This window comes from Telopea speciosissima, chromosome 3 (assembly GCF_018873765.1).
Source record: "Telopea speciosissima isolate NSW1024214 ecotype Mountain lineage chromosome 3, Tspe_v1, whole genome shotgun sequence".
NCBI classification, from domain to species: Eukaryota; Viridiplantae; Streptophyta; class Magnoliopsida; order Proteales; family Proteaceae; genus Telopea; species Telopea speciosissima.
In genome coordinates, this window is record NC_057918.1 from 37,174,151 (window position 1) to 37,190,112 (window position 15,962).

The following is a 15,962-nucleotide window of genomic DNA, read 5'->3' on the forward strand; positions in this document are numbered from 1 at the left end:
TTCTCCAAGATCGATCTTAGGTCCGGATACCACCAACTGAAGATCAAGAGCGGGGATATTCACAAGACGACGTTTAGAACTCAGTACAGACATTATGAGTTTCTGGTACTATCTTTGGGGTTAACCAACCCCCCAACAGCGTTTATGGATATGATGAATAGAGTATTCCATGATGTTTTAGACAAGTTCATCATCGTATTTATGAATGACATTCTGGTGTACTCCAAGAGTGAAGAGGAGCATGCTCGACACCTTACCTTTGTGTTGCAGTGATTGCGGGAGCACCAGTTGTATGCCAAGTTCAGCAAGTGTGAATTTTGGCTTCACCAAATTGGATTCCTAGGGCACATCGTCACCAAGGATGGCATCAAGGTAGACCCAGATAAGGTGAAGGCGGTTCTCGAGTGGGAGACTCCAAACAATGCCATAGAGATTCGAAGCTTCTTGGGTTTAGCCGATTACTACCGCCAATTTATTGAGAATTTCTCGCACATCTCGGTGCCCATGGCAAAGCTGACAAAGAAAGGCGTAAAGTTTGAATGGAACGATGCTTGCGAGAAAAGCTTCCAAGAGTTGAGGAACCAATTGGTGACGGCACCAGTTTTGACCATTCCAGATGGCTCCGGAGGAATGGTGGTTTACACCAATGTATCCCGAACAAGATTGGGTGGCGTGTTAATGCAGAGAGGTAAAGTGTTCACCTATGCCTCAAGGCAACTGAAAAAACACGAAAAGAACTACCCCACTCATGACTTAGAGTTGCCTGCAGTAGTCTTTGCGTTGAAAACATGGAGACATTATCTTTATGGTGAAAAGAGTGAAATCTTCAGCGATCACAAGAGTCTGAAGTATTTCTTCACCCAGAAGGAGCTGAGCATGAGACAGAGATAATGGTTAGAATTGGTGAAGGACTATGACTATGAGATCCAGTATCACCTTGGCAAAGCCAATATAGTAGCTGATGCGTTAAGCAGGAAATCCCAAACCGCATCTCTCGCTTCCTTGGTTGTGAGCGAGCAACTGATAGATGAAGCTCAAAAGTTTGATTTGGAACTTATGATCGAAGGAACGGCTACGCAACTAGCAGCCATGGGTATACAGCCGTCGATTCGGGAGGAGATAATCAAAAAGCAACCTTATGACCCTGAACTGGCCAAGATAATCTGGGAAGTGCAGCATGGTGTCCACAAGGACCCAGACTTTTCACTAGCCCATGATGGGGCATTGAAGTTCAGAGATAGATTATGCATGAATGATAACTTTGAGGTACAGGACCGAATCCTTAAGGAGGCACATAATACACCCTATTCGATCCACCCTGAAAGCACAAAGATGTACAAGGATCTGAAGAAGTACTATTGGTGGATTGGAATGAAGCAAACCATAACTATATATGTGTCTGAATGCCTCACATGCCAACAAATAAAGGCAGAGAGACACCAACCGTATGGATTGTTGTAGCCACTTGCTATACCCGAGTGGAAATGGGAAAGAATTACCATGGATTTTGTAACCAATCTACCCAACACCAGAAAAGGGATGAATGCAATCTGGGTGATTGAGGACGGACTGACAAAAGCGGCTCACTTCATTCCCATCAGAATAAACTATTCGATGGAAAAGCTTACCCAACTATACATTGAGAATATAGTCCGCTTACATGGCATGCCTGTCAGCATTGTATCTGATAGGGATCCCCGATTTACCTCAAGGTTTTGGAGAAGTCTGCCGAAGGCACTGGGATCTCAACTAAATCTTAGCACAGCTTTCCATCCTCAGACGGACGGACAGTCCGAAAGAACAATCCAGACTCTGGAGGACATGCTCAGAGCTTGTATATTGGAAATGAACAACAGTTGGGATGCCCACATACCTTTGGTGGAATTTGCATACAATAATAGCTAACACCCCACCATTGGAATGGCACCATATGAAGCTCTTTATGGTCGAAAGTGCCGGACCCCGTTGTATTGGGACGAAGTCGAAGAACGGAAGTATCCTGGGCCCAAAATGATACAAGCAACCTGTGAGAAGGTGGATATCATTAGAGAGAAGATTAAAGAGGCCCAATCAAGATAGAAGAGTTATGCCAATAATCAGAGGTAGAATATTGAATTTAGAGCCAAAGAGAAGGTATTCCTCCAAGTGTCTCCAATGAAGGGATTGCTATGCTTCAACAAGAAGGGTAAACTGAGCCCAAGATTTATTGGTCCCTATGAAATCCTCAACAGAGTGGGACCCGCAGCATATCGGCTGGCATTACCACCATCTCTACAAAGCGTCCATGATGTTTTCCAGGTGTCGATGCTAAGGAAGTACATCAACAACCTGGCACATGTACTCTCAGCTGAACCTGAACAATTGGATGCAGATATGACCAATGAAGAACAGCCTACGGAGATATTGGACAAAAAAGAACATAACCTCCATAACCACACGGTCACATTCATTAAAGTTTGATGGGGAAACTGCCCCATAGACGAAGCATCATGGGAATACGAAGAGGAAATGCAAGAAAAGTATCCCCAACTATTTGAGCTACAAGGTAAGCCAATTTCGAGGATGAAATTTTTGTAAGATGGGGAGAAATGTCAAGCCTGCCCCTAACTGGCTGGAAATTTTGAATGAAGGACAAGAACCTGTAGCCAATCATCCAAACACCCTGTGGAGTATCACTCTAGTAGCTGAACCACTGAGAATGACCTCCTACATACCTGCCAGACGGTGGATTGTAGCTCCATGCTGTTGTACTGCAAACTACATAATGTATAGTATAAATCCCATGTATTCTCTCTCCTATCCAAAAATGTGGGGCCCACACCTGGAAAGATGTGTATTGGACCCTGGGTGAGATATTGGTGCAAGGCCCAAGCCCCAGTGCAAACACAATGGAATTACAGCTTTGTTGTATTCTCTGGGTGATGATGCACTAGGCGATTGGGCCTATCACCCAGTGAATTGCCTAGAGTGGCTAAAATGGTTATTTTGGACTCCAGACAAGTGGGCACCACCCATACAGACCATGGGCACCCTCTAGGGGTAGATGGGAATTTTGGGAACCATTACCTACCCTTGGACCCTTGTGGACCCCACCTGAGTTGCCAGAACGGCCCAAAATCAGTTTAAAAATGCATTCTGGAGGAAGGGCCTGGCAGCCAAATTGACCCCAATGGGGTCAGCATTATAAATAGGAGGGGGCAGTACAAAATTTCGTTTACTATCCCCAGCTCTAAATAGAAAGGAGAGAAAGGAGAGAAAAGAGAAGGAGAGAAGAAGGAAAGGAAGAAGAAGAGAACGAGAAGAAGAGGAAGGGAAGGAGGACACTGGACAGCTCATCCAACCTCAGGTATATATCCATACCCCTATATGCTGCTGCTGTTGTTCCCTGTATTCACCTTAGGATCTCTGCTCTATGGAGGTGAACCTGGCCAAGGACAGCCTAGAACACCTAGGGGCTGCCTTGTGTTGCCTCCTCGATTTAACATGCAAACCTGTTGCATGTAAGATTAGGGCATTTTATATGCATTTTTGTTGTTGTTTTATACCGAGGACTCGAGATAAGTCTTTGTGCTAGACTACACTACCTAGTTGCACCTGCAAGCAGGCGATGCGGGCTTGGATCTGCATACAAGCTAGCCCTTGCTTGGATTTATGTAGGAACAACCTATTGCCATGATTTTATATGTGAATCTGTCCTTGCATGTAGCCCAAAACGTGGCCTTGAGCTGAAACACAGCTGGCTCTTGCTCTCGAGTGATGGACAACTCCTAGCTTCCAAATGGTGGGCCTGGCCATGATCCATGTGGACCATTGGAATCCACTCTTCCCGGGGTCCACAACAACTCCACATGCCTTTAGGATAGACCTAGGCACTGCCCATATAGAAAAATCCAAGAATTGGAGCCTTTTCACGCTTCAAACAAAGCTTTGGGCGATGTATCGGGCGATTCACTATGTGATTGCCCTATCACCCAGTGAATCGCGGAGAGTTAAAAAGGGGTATACAACTGTTCTATCTCTCGTGGGCCTTCACCAGTGGACCATATACAGTGTGAGGAGGTGATAAATGACCAAAATACCCCTTTTCACATCTGTTCATTAATATTCATACCTTGGGTACCCAAGTGGGCCCCACAGGGCCTGGTAACCCTGCCAAAGATGGTTCAGCTGAACTGCAGACCTGAGAACTGATTTGTATGACTATCAGGACTATGTACGATTGATTACACTGGTAAATACCAAAGTTGACTCTGATCCATAGCTCCGGATGATACACCGGGACATGGACCCGAAGACCCAGTGCAAGGCCCAAAGAATTCCAAGTGACACCAGACTGAACACCTAGTCAGACCAGTGAGCCTAGACCAACACTAGGTTATCCAAAACAATTTTGATTAATTAAATAATACATTTCTGATTTATTACTTTAGGATTTGATCCCGCGCTCGAGGTGCACTGCTAGACACCAGCCAGAACTGAACCAACAACTGAACCTGTAGGACCAGACCAAGGTGAGTGAAATATCATCATGAATGTAAATGTAACATGATTAATATGCTAAATTGAATCTTAACATATTGATACTATATTGTACACTTAAATCATGAATCTAGAAATCTAAAACCAATATTATGTTGATTGTTGGAATTTATGGTTAAATACTGTATGTTGTATATGATTGTTAGACTAGATGTCGTAGCCGACTTGAAAATGAGGCCTGTGGTAGCCCGTAGAATGGGATGTGGTTGACACCACCCGACTCATATGATGTCATATAGACATGGGGCTAGAGTTTCATCACCCGTGCTACGCACCCTTGCCAATAGGGGTAATGATGTTGGATGCATGTGGGAGTGACCATATATATGAGAAAAGAAAAGAAAAAGAAAAGAAAAGAAATGAAAAGAAAAAGGAATGTTATGACACCAAAAAGGTGAAATATGGGCTATAAGCCTGAGAAAAGAAAAGTGATGAAAAAGGATGGATGCCTCACAGGTTAATCACAGAGGCTGGTCGGGCTGACTGATGAGCACATTTCTGTGTGAAATCTTAGGGCATAAAGCATACATTTTTATCACATTGGACAGAGTTACTTTGGTGCTTTCTTGTGTTTTTCAGGTTTTTGCTAATTTGGGCTATTCTGAACTATCAGGATCTGCATGTCCCAAGTTACACGTAAAGTTGCCATTTTTCTTTTCATGGCTGTAAAGAGGACTAAATTTGGAGCAAGATGGATGTGACGGAACGCAAGTACGCATTCATTTAGGCCACCATGCAATCGATTATTCTTTTTAGGCCAGGAAAGGATAATGAGTCAGAAAGGAGCTGTAGTGCAAGCCCATAGTCATTTTGCCACTGCCCAAGGACATTTTTGACATTAAAGAAGGTACTTCTAAGCAATGGTGGAGATCTACTGCAAGTACAGGATTGTTTCAGTAATTTTTCATTCTTGAAGAGAGAGAAGGACTGCTACCCACATGGGGGGGACCCACACTGCCTACACCCTCCACGATTTTGAAGGCCCACATGTTATCCACGATTTTTAGAGGGAGCACCAATGCTCCACGATTTTTAGCATGCATGATGGGTATTGCATTAATTGTTTTGAGTGGAATCCTAGTCATCACCCTTATTCTCTCTCTCCTCCAACTTTTCAAGGGCACTTTTGGAATTTTACTGGGATAGATTGCTTTTGAAAAATATTATTTCATCCATGGAAGGTTGAAAAGTCAAAGATACCTTGATCTCATTGCTTGGAGAAGATATCTACAAAGAAAAGGAAGCACAAGTTAGAACTAGAAAGTTACTTTTGTAAAAATAGAAGGTTTATGTAACTAGGATTCTCTTCTCTCCCTCTTTCTATTTTTTCTCTTTTTTCTTGGGAGTCAAGCATTGTAAAGGAGGAAGGAGAGGGAATATTCCCTATTTATGGATTCTCTTCTCCCTCTCTCTCTCTCGCCTCCACAATTTTTAGAAGGAGAGAGCCCCCAAAATCGTTGAGGCCTCTCCCCCTCTTCCCTTTTCTCCCTTCATCTCTCCTCCCCCTTATAAATACCCCTTGCCCTTTGGGTTGTAACTAGTTAGTTCTAGTTCAGTTTTGAAGTTAGTTTTAGTTTAGTTTTAATTCAGTTTTTAGTTCAATTAATTAGTGAAATTTCATCTTCTCTTCTTCTAATTTTTGGCTTTCGAAGTTCTAGTTTGATTTTATGATTTCAATTCCATAGTTGTAATGCTTTTGATTCATGCTTTACTTTTATGTTTTCAATATGGTTGTAATAATTTTAGTTTAGTTTCAAGCTTTCTAGTCTAAGTTCCTAAGTTGATGACAAGACTTGGAGATTTAGAAGAGGAAGCCATGCAAGGTTTGTTCAAGTATTCAAGCTCTTCAATTACATTCATGCAAGAAATTTCAGTCTGTGTCAAGCACATCCAGGTTTTTACTCTCTAAACTCTTAATCTCATTCTCCCTCTCTTCTATCTCATTCTCCTTCTTCTTCTTTTGTTTTTTTTCTTATGTGGTTGTGGTGTGTGGCTGCAATTTATCCCTTCCAATCCGCGTTAGTTTGATAGGTTAGATGGATATGTGTTAGGACGCCAATTTAATTCATACCAATTTAATTCGTTAGATACTTGTGAGTTAGGACGCATTAATTTGTTAGTTTAATTAGTTTAATTTAACACTTTAATTTGGTTCACTTTGCATTACTTTAAAATGAGTAAAATAGGGTGGCGTATATCTCCTTGAGTTCGACCCGTAGCTACGATTGCTCCGTACGCTTGCGGTTATTATTTTGTTCAAACATTGACCTTGGTGATTGATGCAGTAGCTGACTGGTCCTCTTCGACAACTCAATGGGTGTATCGCTGGAAGGGGTTAAAAGCCCGCACCAAGGATACATATATTGGGGATTGTAGTAGCACTAACCTGCCTTAGTTGTGATGTTAAGTGGCTAATAAATAATTGAACTGCACCTCATGTAGGAATCATAAGGTTGTGATTTCATGTGTATGTATGATGATATGTTTCATTCACGGGCTCGGTGGAGCTCACACTCTGTTATACATGTTTTTTGTTAGATGATTTTGCAGGTGGATGTCAATGTGGCGGGGAGGCTTATTACCTAGAGGAGAGCCATGGTGGTTATGACTATATTGGTGTGGACCCAGACGGAGGTCATACCAATGGTGCGAGTGTTCTCGGTGACTACTGAAGATGACCCGTGAAGGGTGTTGTGGTTGATGCTTTTTATCTTGGGGACTCCTTTCTGTTTTTGACATGAGTTTTTCCCCGTTTCTACTCTTGGCTTTCTTCTTTTTGGGGCTCGGGTTACCTTGCCCTATATATATTTCTTTTGTATATGGTAGATATAATAAGCTTTTCTATTTTATCTATGGGTTTGGGTGAGGAAATGATCAGAAACAGTTATGTATATATTATCATTTCCTGTACTACTTATCTTTTTAAATGTTTTAATGAAATTATAGTTTCCGCTGCACTCTGAGTATCATATGATGTATTATGTGGATGTGTATGTCTGTGAATGGATTAACTGCTTCTAGATCCGTGGGATTTGGAGGATTGCTGTTGTGCAATTCAGGTCATCTACCTAATCCTCCAAGGGGGTGGTTTGGGGTGTGACAACACCCAAAGTATTGATAGGTATTACTCTACTCTTGACTTATGTGAAGCTATCGTGTTGCATCATGTCATTTCATGCATGCATGGTTGTATGGTATAATTGTAACAGGTACCATTTCTATTGCTTCCATCCCCGCATACGATCTCTTTGACTCAGGGGCGTCGAATTCCTTTGTGTCCTCTTCTTTTGCCAAGAGGTTGGGTATTAGTCCGAAGGGTCTAGCGCAAGGATTAGCAGTTAGTACACCTACTGGAGGTGTAGTTGGCTTAGACACAATTTATGAGCCCTGCCCCATATGGATCTGTGGTCATGATATGATTGCACATCTTGTGGAGTTAGACATGAGGGACTTCGATGCGATCCTGGTTATTGACTGGTTGGCCGCCTATAGGGCGAATCTAGCTTGGGCGGAGCAACAAATTGCTTTCAAACCCATAGACGGAGAAGAATTTGTATTCCAAGGGGACAGGGGGAAGCATTCCAAGAAGCTTGTGATTTCGTCTCTCCAAGCCAAGCAGCTTATAGATCAAGGATGTGAATGCTACCTAGCTTCAGTAATTGACACGGAAGCCAGGGTGAAACCATTAGGAGAGTTGAAGATTGTGAAGGACTTTCCAGATGTATTTCCAGATGACTTGATTGAATTACCTCTTGACAGGGAGACTGAGTTTGTCATTGATTTACTACCTGGGGCAGCACCGGTGTCCAAAGCCCCTTACAGGATGGCTCCAACCGAATTGAGGGAGTTGCAAGAGCAATTGCAAGATTTGTTGAAGAAGTGTTTTATCCATCCTAGTGTGTCCCCATAGGGAGCACCGGTCCTCTTTGTCAAGAAGAAGGATGGGAGCATGAGGATGTGCATCGACTATAGGGAGCTCAACAAGCTCACAATCAAGAACAAGTATCCTCTACCTAGGATCGATGATTTGTTCGACCAGCTACAAGGGGCTTGGGTGTTCTCCAAGATAGACTTGAGGTCTGGGTACCACCAACTGAAGATTAAAGAGAGTAACATTAGCAAGACAGCATTTTGATCCCGCTACGACTATTACGAATTTTTGGTGATGTCGTTTGGGTTGACTAATGCCCCAACGGTGTTCATGGAATTGATGAACCGGGCATTTCAAGATGTGCTAGACAAGTGTGTGATTGTATTTATTGATGACATCCTGATTTACTCAAAATCGGAGGAGGAACATACGGTACATCTAAGGATGGTATTGCAGCGGCTAAGGGAGAAGAAGTTGTACGCAAAGTATAGCAAGTGCGAGTTTTGGCTCTCACAAGGGGCCTTCCTAGGTCATGTGGTCTCAGTTGAAGGGATCAAGGTTTATCCAGGGAAGGTAAAGGCTGTTATGGAGTGGGAAGCACCAAAGAATGCGGGGGAGATCCGTAGCTTTTTGGGGTTGGCCGGTTACTATCGATGCTTCATTGAGAACTTCTCATGGATATCTGCCCCCATTACCAAATTAACCCAAAAGGGGGTGAAATTCATTTGGTCTGATGAATGTGAGAAGAGTTTCCAGGAATTAAAGGGGAAGTTGAGTATTGCACCGGTCTTGACATTACCAGATGGCACTGGTGGGATGACTGTCTACAGTGATGCTTCAGGACTAGGGTTGGGATGCGTATTAATGCAAAATGGGAAGGTGGTGGCCTATGCTTTGAGACAATTGAAGGATTACGAGAAGAACTACCCCAGTCATGACCTTGAGTTGGCGGCGGTCGTTTTTGCATTGAAGATTTGGCGCTACTACTTGTATGGTGAGAGAAGTGAGATCTACAGTGATCACGAGATTTTGAAATACTTCTTTACACAAAAGGAGCTAAACATGAGGCAAAGGCGATGGCTAGAACTGATAAAGGACTATGACTGCACAATTCACTATCACCCAGGCAAGGTAAATGTGGTAGTGGATGCCCTCAGTCGGAAATTCCAAACTACATCCTTGGCGGCATTGACCACTTATGAGCAGTTGGTTGAGGAAGCTCGCCAAATGGAGCTTGAGGTGCTGGTGGAGGGAGAGTCAATATCAGTAGCCACCCTACTTGAGCAGGGTATGATTGACGATGCAATGGTGTCCTTAGCAGCTCTCACCATGCAATCACCCTTGCTCGAAAGGGTCAAGGAGGCTTAACCCAACGACCCAAAATTTTAAGAATTGATAAAGAGGGTTCAGGGTGGACACAACTCCGATGTAGACTTCACCATATCTGAGGATGGCATACTTAGATTTTGGGGAGAGTTTGTATACCTAATGATGATGAATTAAAGAAAGAGGTGTTGAGCAAGGCTCACTATTCACCATACTTGGTACATCCAGGTAGCACCAAGATGTACAAGGATGTAAAGTAGAGGTATTGGAGGTATAGTATGAAAGTAGATGTAGTAGCTTATGTCTCCCGATCCCTAACCTGTTAGCAGGTAAAGGCCGAGAGGCAGTGACCCCATGGGCAACTACAGTAGATGCCTATTTGGGATTGGAAGTGGGATAACATCACCATGGATTTTGTCACTGGTTTGCCTCACACATCTAGAGGGGTAGACTCCATTTGGGTCATTGTGGACCAGTTGACCAAGGTAGCACACTTCATTCCTATGAAGATGACATATAGAATGGATCGGCTGGCCGAGCTTTACATCGACAATGTGGTTCGCTTACATGGTGTGCTGGTTAGCATTGTTTTAGATCGGGACCCAAGGTTTACTTTGAGATTTTGGGGTGGTTTTCAGAAAGCCATGGGCTCATTGCTAAACTTCAGCATAGCTTTTCATCCTCAAACCGACGGATAGTAGGAGCGTACCATCCAGACATTGGAGGAAATGCTTAGGGCATGTGCTATCGATATAAAGGGTAGCTGGGATGAGTACATTGCTCTCGTTGAATTTACCTACAACAATAGCTATCAGGCATCCATTGGCATGGCACCTTTTGAGGCCCAGTATGGGAGAAATTATCGGACGCCATTGTATTGGGATGAGGTTGGCAAACGATGCATCTTAGGACCGGACATGATTCAGGAGACATGTGAGGTGGTAGATCTTATTCAGGAACGGTTGAAGACCGCTCAAGCAAGACAGAAGAGTTATGCCAATGTCAGATGGAAGGACCTCGAGTTTGAGGTAGGGGAGAAAGTGTTCCTCCGGGTTTCACCCACCAAAGGGGTGAAGAGATTTTGGAAGAAAGGGAAGCTGAGTCCAAGATTCATCGGGTCGTATGAGATCTTAGCTCGTGTTGGGCAGGTGGCATATAGATTTGCCCGACCTCCTACCTTGGCAGGGGTTTACAACATGTTCCACGTAACCATGCTGAAGAAATATGTCCCGAACCCAACTCATGTTCTTTCCTAGGAGTTACCGGAGGTAAATGAAGATTTGACATATGACGAGCAGCCTGTGGCAATATTGGAGCAGAAGGAGTATAACCTTCAGAACTGCTCTATCCCGTATGTTTGGGTGCGTTGGAGCAACCACGCCGATCAGGAGGCATCCTAGGAGCTCAAGAGCGAGCTGAGGGTGAAGCATCCAGAATTGTTTGGACTATCAGGTACATCAAATTTCATGGACGAAATTTCTGATAAGGTGGGAAGAATGTTACATCCGTAACCAAATCATTATTAATTTAAACCTGTGTGTAGGGGCGGAGCTCTATTATGTTGGGGGCCTCTGGAACATCACCGTGAAACCAACCTATAAGATCTTCAATATGTCGGATGGTGAGCGTGTTGAGGAGAGGTATCTTGATAGGGATCGAGGAAGGTTCATCAATGATTCCGCACATATCAACCTTCCCATAGGACCACCCCCTTGGAGGAATGAAGGTATGTACAATTCACATTGTTTTAATTCCAATTATTCCCCTGGGAGTAATGGTGTACCAACCTCCTCTATTAATGCCCATTAACACCCCCTCATTGGTTGGAACCCACCCACAGGGATCTTAGCCTCTTAGGGGGCCCTGAACTACCAATTTGGGACTGGCGGATCATGCATGAGCCGCCAGCCCATGATCTGCCAGGTGTCAGATTTATCTCTGTGAGGCCAAGGGCAGGTTGGTTCGACCTTGCCTTGACCCAGGGGTTAGCCAAGGTTTAATTTAGGGTATTTGGGACCCAAGGGACTCACTATGGGTGACAAGCCATGAACCTATGACCCGTTTGGGCTACACCTTAAAGTAAACCCATTTTTGGACCTTAAACCCATCCCCAAGCAAAACAAGACCTAGACCACTTATATAACCCAACCAAACCCTATTCCTCCTCATTTCACTCATCTCACAACCCTTGAGAGAGCTGAAAACGTGGAGAGCAAGCCAAGGAGGGAGAAGGAGGGAGAGAAAAAGGTCTCCACCTCCATTTGAGCTAACTTTGAGCTCCCATCTCTTCCCCAACCTGCCCCTCACTCACCAATGGAGTAGGAGTCTATGGAAAGGTTATCTTGGAGCCCAAGCTCAGCTTAAGAACTCCTTCTCTTGCTACTCTTGGCTGGAACTCATTGTTAGCCATCACTTCCACCTAGTTTTTATGCTAATCTATGTAGATTTCATGTATTGATGTCCAATCCATGCTCCAAGGGGCTTTTCATTTCTAAGGACCTAGCCCACTGATTATGGCTTAATTGAACCAATTAATGCCCAAGAAGGGACCAATCCCTCAGCTCTTAACTTAGATAGCTTGGAAACCCCAATTGGAACACCATTTCCATGGATGTTGGGTGCTTGGGTCAAGCTCCAGCCCATTGGGTACTAATTGGAGTCATATCCATTGACCTAATGGCTCCATTAGGGACCCTTGACACCCCCATGCTGTCCCCAAAGAACCCTTGGCCATTGACCCCAATTTAGATGCCATCCGAGCTGAATATAGCTCTCTCGGACTCTGGCGGACGATGCATGATCCGCTAGGTTATACAGGGCATCGTCTGCCAAGGCCAAAATATCTATTTTGGTGGTTCCAGCTTTGGGACTTCATTTGGGTCACCTCTCACTTGTTGCACACTCCTATTATGACATGTTAGGCTAACATACGCGTGTGGGAGGGACATACATTGCACGGGAACCCTTATCTCCTACGCGTGGAACTCAGTGAGTTGATCGAGCACTTGAACTATTTTACGGCGTGTTTCTCATTAGGCATCCGGTTAGTTATGCATGCTGATTGACTGTGTATGATATGTATGATTGCTCCATCTATAATATGTTTAACTAATGGAATCATACTTTATATGTAAGGGAACATGTTGAGCTATGCATATTGATAATATTGAGAAGGAGATATGTATATTTTAGGATGCTTTACATATAATTCTTTATATTGATTGATTTATGGAATTGATTCGGGTGGTGACCGACCGACCGTTACTTCGGTATCACACCGCCATATTATTATTTGGTGTGGGTGTAAGCTACAGAGAGGAGAGGGTAGTGGCCTCCAGATCAGGCACTATGGACTCGATCTACAGACTATACTCGCACAATGTGGGATTGTAATTATAAATATTACATTCAATAGTTGTTTATCGGCTAGGAAGTGATGTACCCAGTACTACGACCCTTTCGATAGGGGTGTAGGTGTCGGGCAAACCCATGGGTCCCGATCGTATTTCAGGGTTGCCCACCGTGAAGTCATTATAGTATTTCGGTGTCGCCAGGATGGGGTTTGTATTGGGGGCTTGCAGACAACTCGGTGAGTGGGTTCGATCTCGCGGGTTTCCTTGGTAACATAGGATTGACATGGTCGGAATACCATCCGTTTCTATGGCACCATTATTGTCATCCGTTTATGGCACCGTTATTATCATCCGTCTATGGCACCATTATTGTCATCCATTTATGGCACCATTAATTGTCATCCATTTATGGTACCGTTTGCCGATGATGCTGCCTGTGTTATTGTAGTACTTGACTTGACTTAGAATTTTATTACTAGGTGGGGGATTGAATAATAGCATTCATATATCATAAGTGAGGAGCATACTTTAGCATGCATTGATGGTGTGTCTATTGAAATATATTGTGGATGGTTTGATCACTCGCTGGGCTTTATAAGCTCTGTTACATCCGTAACCAAATCCTTATTAATTTAAACCTATGTGTAGGGGCAGAGCTCTATTATGTTGGGGACCTCTGGAACATCACCGTGAAACCAATCTTTAAGATCTTCAATATGTCAAATGGTGAGCCTGTTGAGGAGAGGTTTCTCGATAGGGATCGAGGAAGGTTCATCAATGATTCCGCACATGTCAACCTTCCCCCGAGACCACCCCCTTTGGAGGGATGAAGGTATGTACAATTCATATTATTTAATTCCAATTATACCCCTGGGAGAAATGGTGTACCAACCTCCTCCATTGGTGCCCATTAATACCCCCTCATTGGTTAGGACCCACCCATAGGGATCTTAGCATCTTGGGGGCCCTTGAACTAACAATCTAGGACTGGCGGATCATGCAGCAGGAAACTGGCGGATCATACATGTGCCGCCAGCCCATGATCTGCCAGATGTCAAATTTATCTCTGTGAGGCCAAGGGCAGCTTGGTTCGACCTTGCCTTGACCCAAGGCATAGCCAAGGTTTAATTCAGGGTATTTGGGACCCAAGGGACTCACTATGGGTTACAAGCCATTAACCTATGGACCGTTTAGGCTGCACCCTAAAGTAAACCCATTTTTGGACCTTAAACCCATCCCCAAGCCAAATAAGACCTAGACCACTTATATAACCCAACCAAACCCTGTTGCTCCCCATTTCACTCATCTCATATCCCTTGAGAGAGCTGAAAACGTGGAGAGTAAGCCAAGGTGGGAGAAGGAGGAAGAAAGGAGAAGAAGGAGAGAGAGAAGGAGGTCTCCACCTCCATTTGAGCTAGCCTTGAGCTCACATCTCTTCCCTAACCAGCCCCTCACTCACCAATGGAGTAGGAGTCCGTGGAAATGTTGTCTTGGAGCCCAAGCTCAGCTTAAGAACTCCTCCTCTTGCTACTCTTGGCTGGAACTCATTGTAAGCCATCACTTCGACCTAGTTTCTATGCTAATCTATATGGAGTTCATGTATTGATGTCCAATCCATGCACCAACCAATGGGCTTTTCATTTCTAAGGACCTAGGCCACTGATTATAGCTTGATTGAACCAATTAATTCCCAAGAAAGGACCAATCCCTCAGCTGTTAGCTTAGATAGCTTGAAAACCCCAATTGGAACACCATTTCAATGGATGTTGGGTGCTTGGGTCAAGCTCCATCCCATTGGGTACTAATTGGGATCACATCTACTGACCTAATGGCTCCATTAGGGATCCTTGACACTCCCCATGCTGTCCTCGAAGAACCCTTGGCCTTTGGCCCCAGTTTGGATGCAATCCGAGCTGAATACAACTCTCTTGGACTCTGGCGGACGATGCAAGCAGCAGACGATGCATGATCCGCCAGGTTATACAGGGCATCGTGCGCCAAGGCCAAACTACCTTGTTTTGGTGGTTCCAGCTTTGGGACTTCATTTGGGTCACCTCTCACTTGTTGCACACTCCTATTATGACATGTTAGGCTAACATACGCGTGTGGGAGGGACGTACATTGCACGGGAGCCCTTATCTTCTACGCATGGAACTCAGTGAGTGGATCGAACATGTTTGAGTTAAAATAAAACCGCAAGTGTACGGGTCAATCGTAGCTACGGGTCGAACACGAGGAGATATACACCACTCTATTTAACTAACTTAAAAGTAATGCAAAGTGAACCAAATTAAAGTGTTAAGTTAAACTAATTAAACTAACGAAAATCAATGCATCCTAACTCATAAGCATCTAACAAAATTAAGGGATTAAATCGGCATCCTAACACATGAGCATCTAACCTATCAAACTAAAGGAAATTGAAAGGAAAAAAAATACAGCCACACATACAAACCATATAAAAAGAAATAAGGGAATAAAAATGCATCCATAAACCACAACCATATAAAATTAAAATAAAAGAAATAGAGGGGGAAGAAGAAGAAGATAGAGAGAGATGGAGGAGATGGAGAATGAGATTGAGAGTTTAGATAATAAAACCTGGATGTGCTTGCATGAATGTAATTGAAAAGCTTGAATACTTGCATAAACTTACCATGGCCTCCTCTTCTAAATCTTCAAGTCTTGTCATCAACTTAAGAACTTAGACTAGAAGGCTTAAAACCTAAACTAGAATTAAGAAATTACAACCCAATTGAAGACTTAAATTGAAATTAAAGCAAAAACTAAACCTATTATAACCATTAACTAAAAATCATAAAAGCAAACTAGAACTTAGAAAAGCCAAAAATCACAAATTAGAAGGAGAAGAA

The 15,962-nt window shown here is 43.6% G+C and overlaps 1 protein-coding gene across 1 annotated transcript; it reads left to right on the plus strand.

Moving 5' to 3' along the window:
- Window positions 1-504: 504 nt before the first annotated feature.
- Window positions 505-8,449, plus strand: LOC122655133. Its single transcript, XM_043849362.1, has 2 exons — window positions 505-688; window positions 7,749-8,449. The coding sequence occupies exons 1-2, from the start codon at window positions 505-507 to the stop codon at window positions 8,447-8,449; spliced, it is 885 nt and encodes a 294-aa protein (XP_043705297.1).
- The last annotated feature ends 7,513 nt before the right edge of the window (window positions 8,450-15,962 follow it).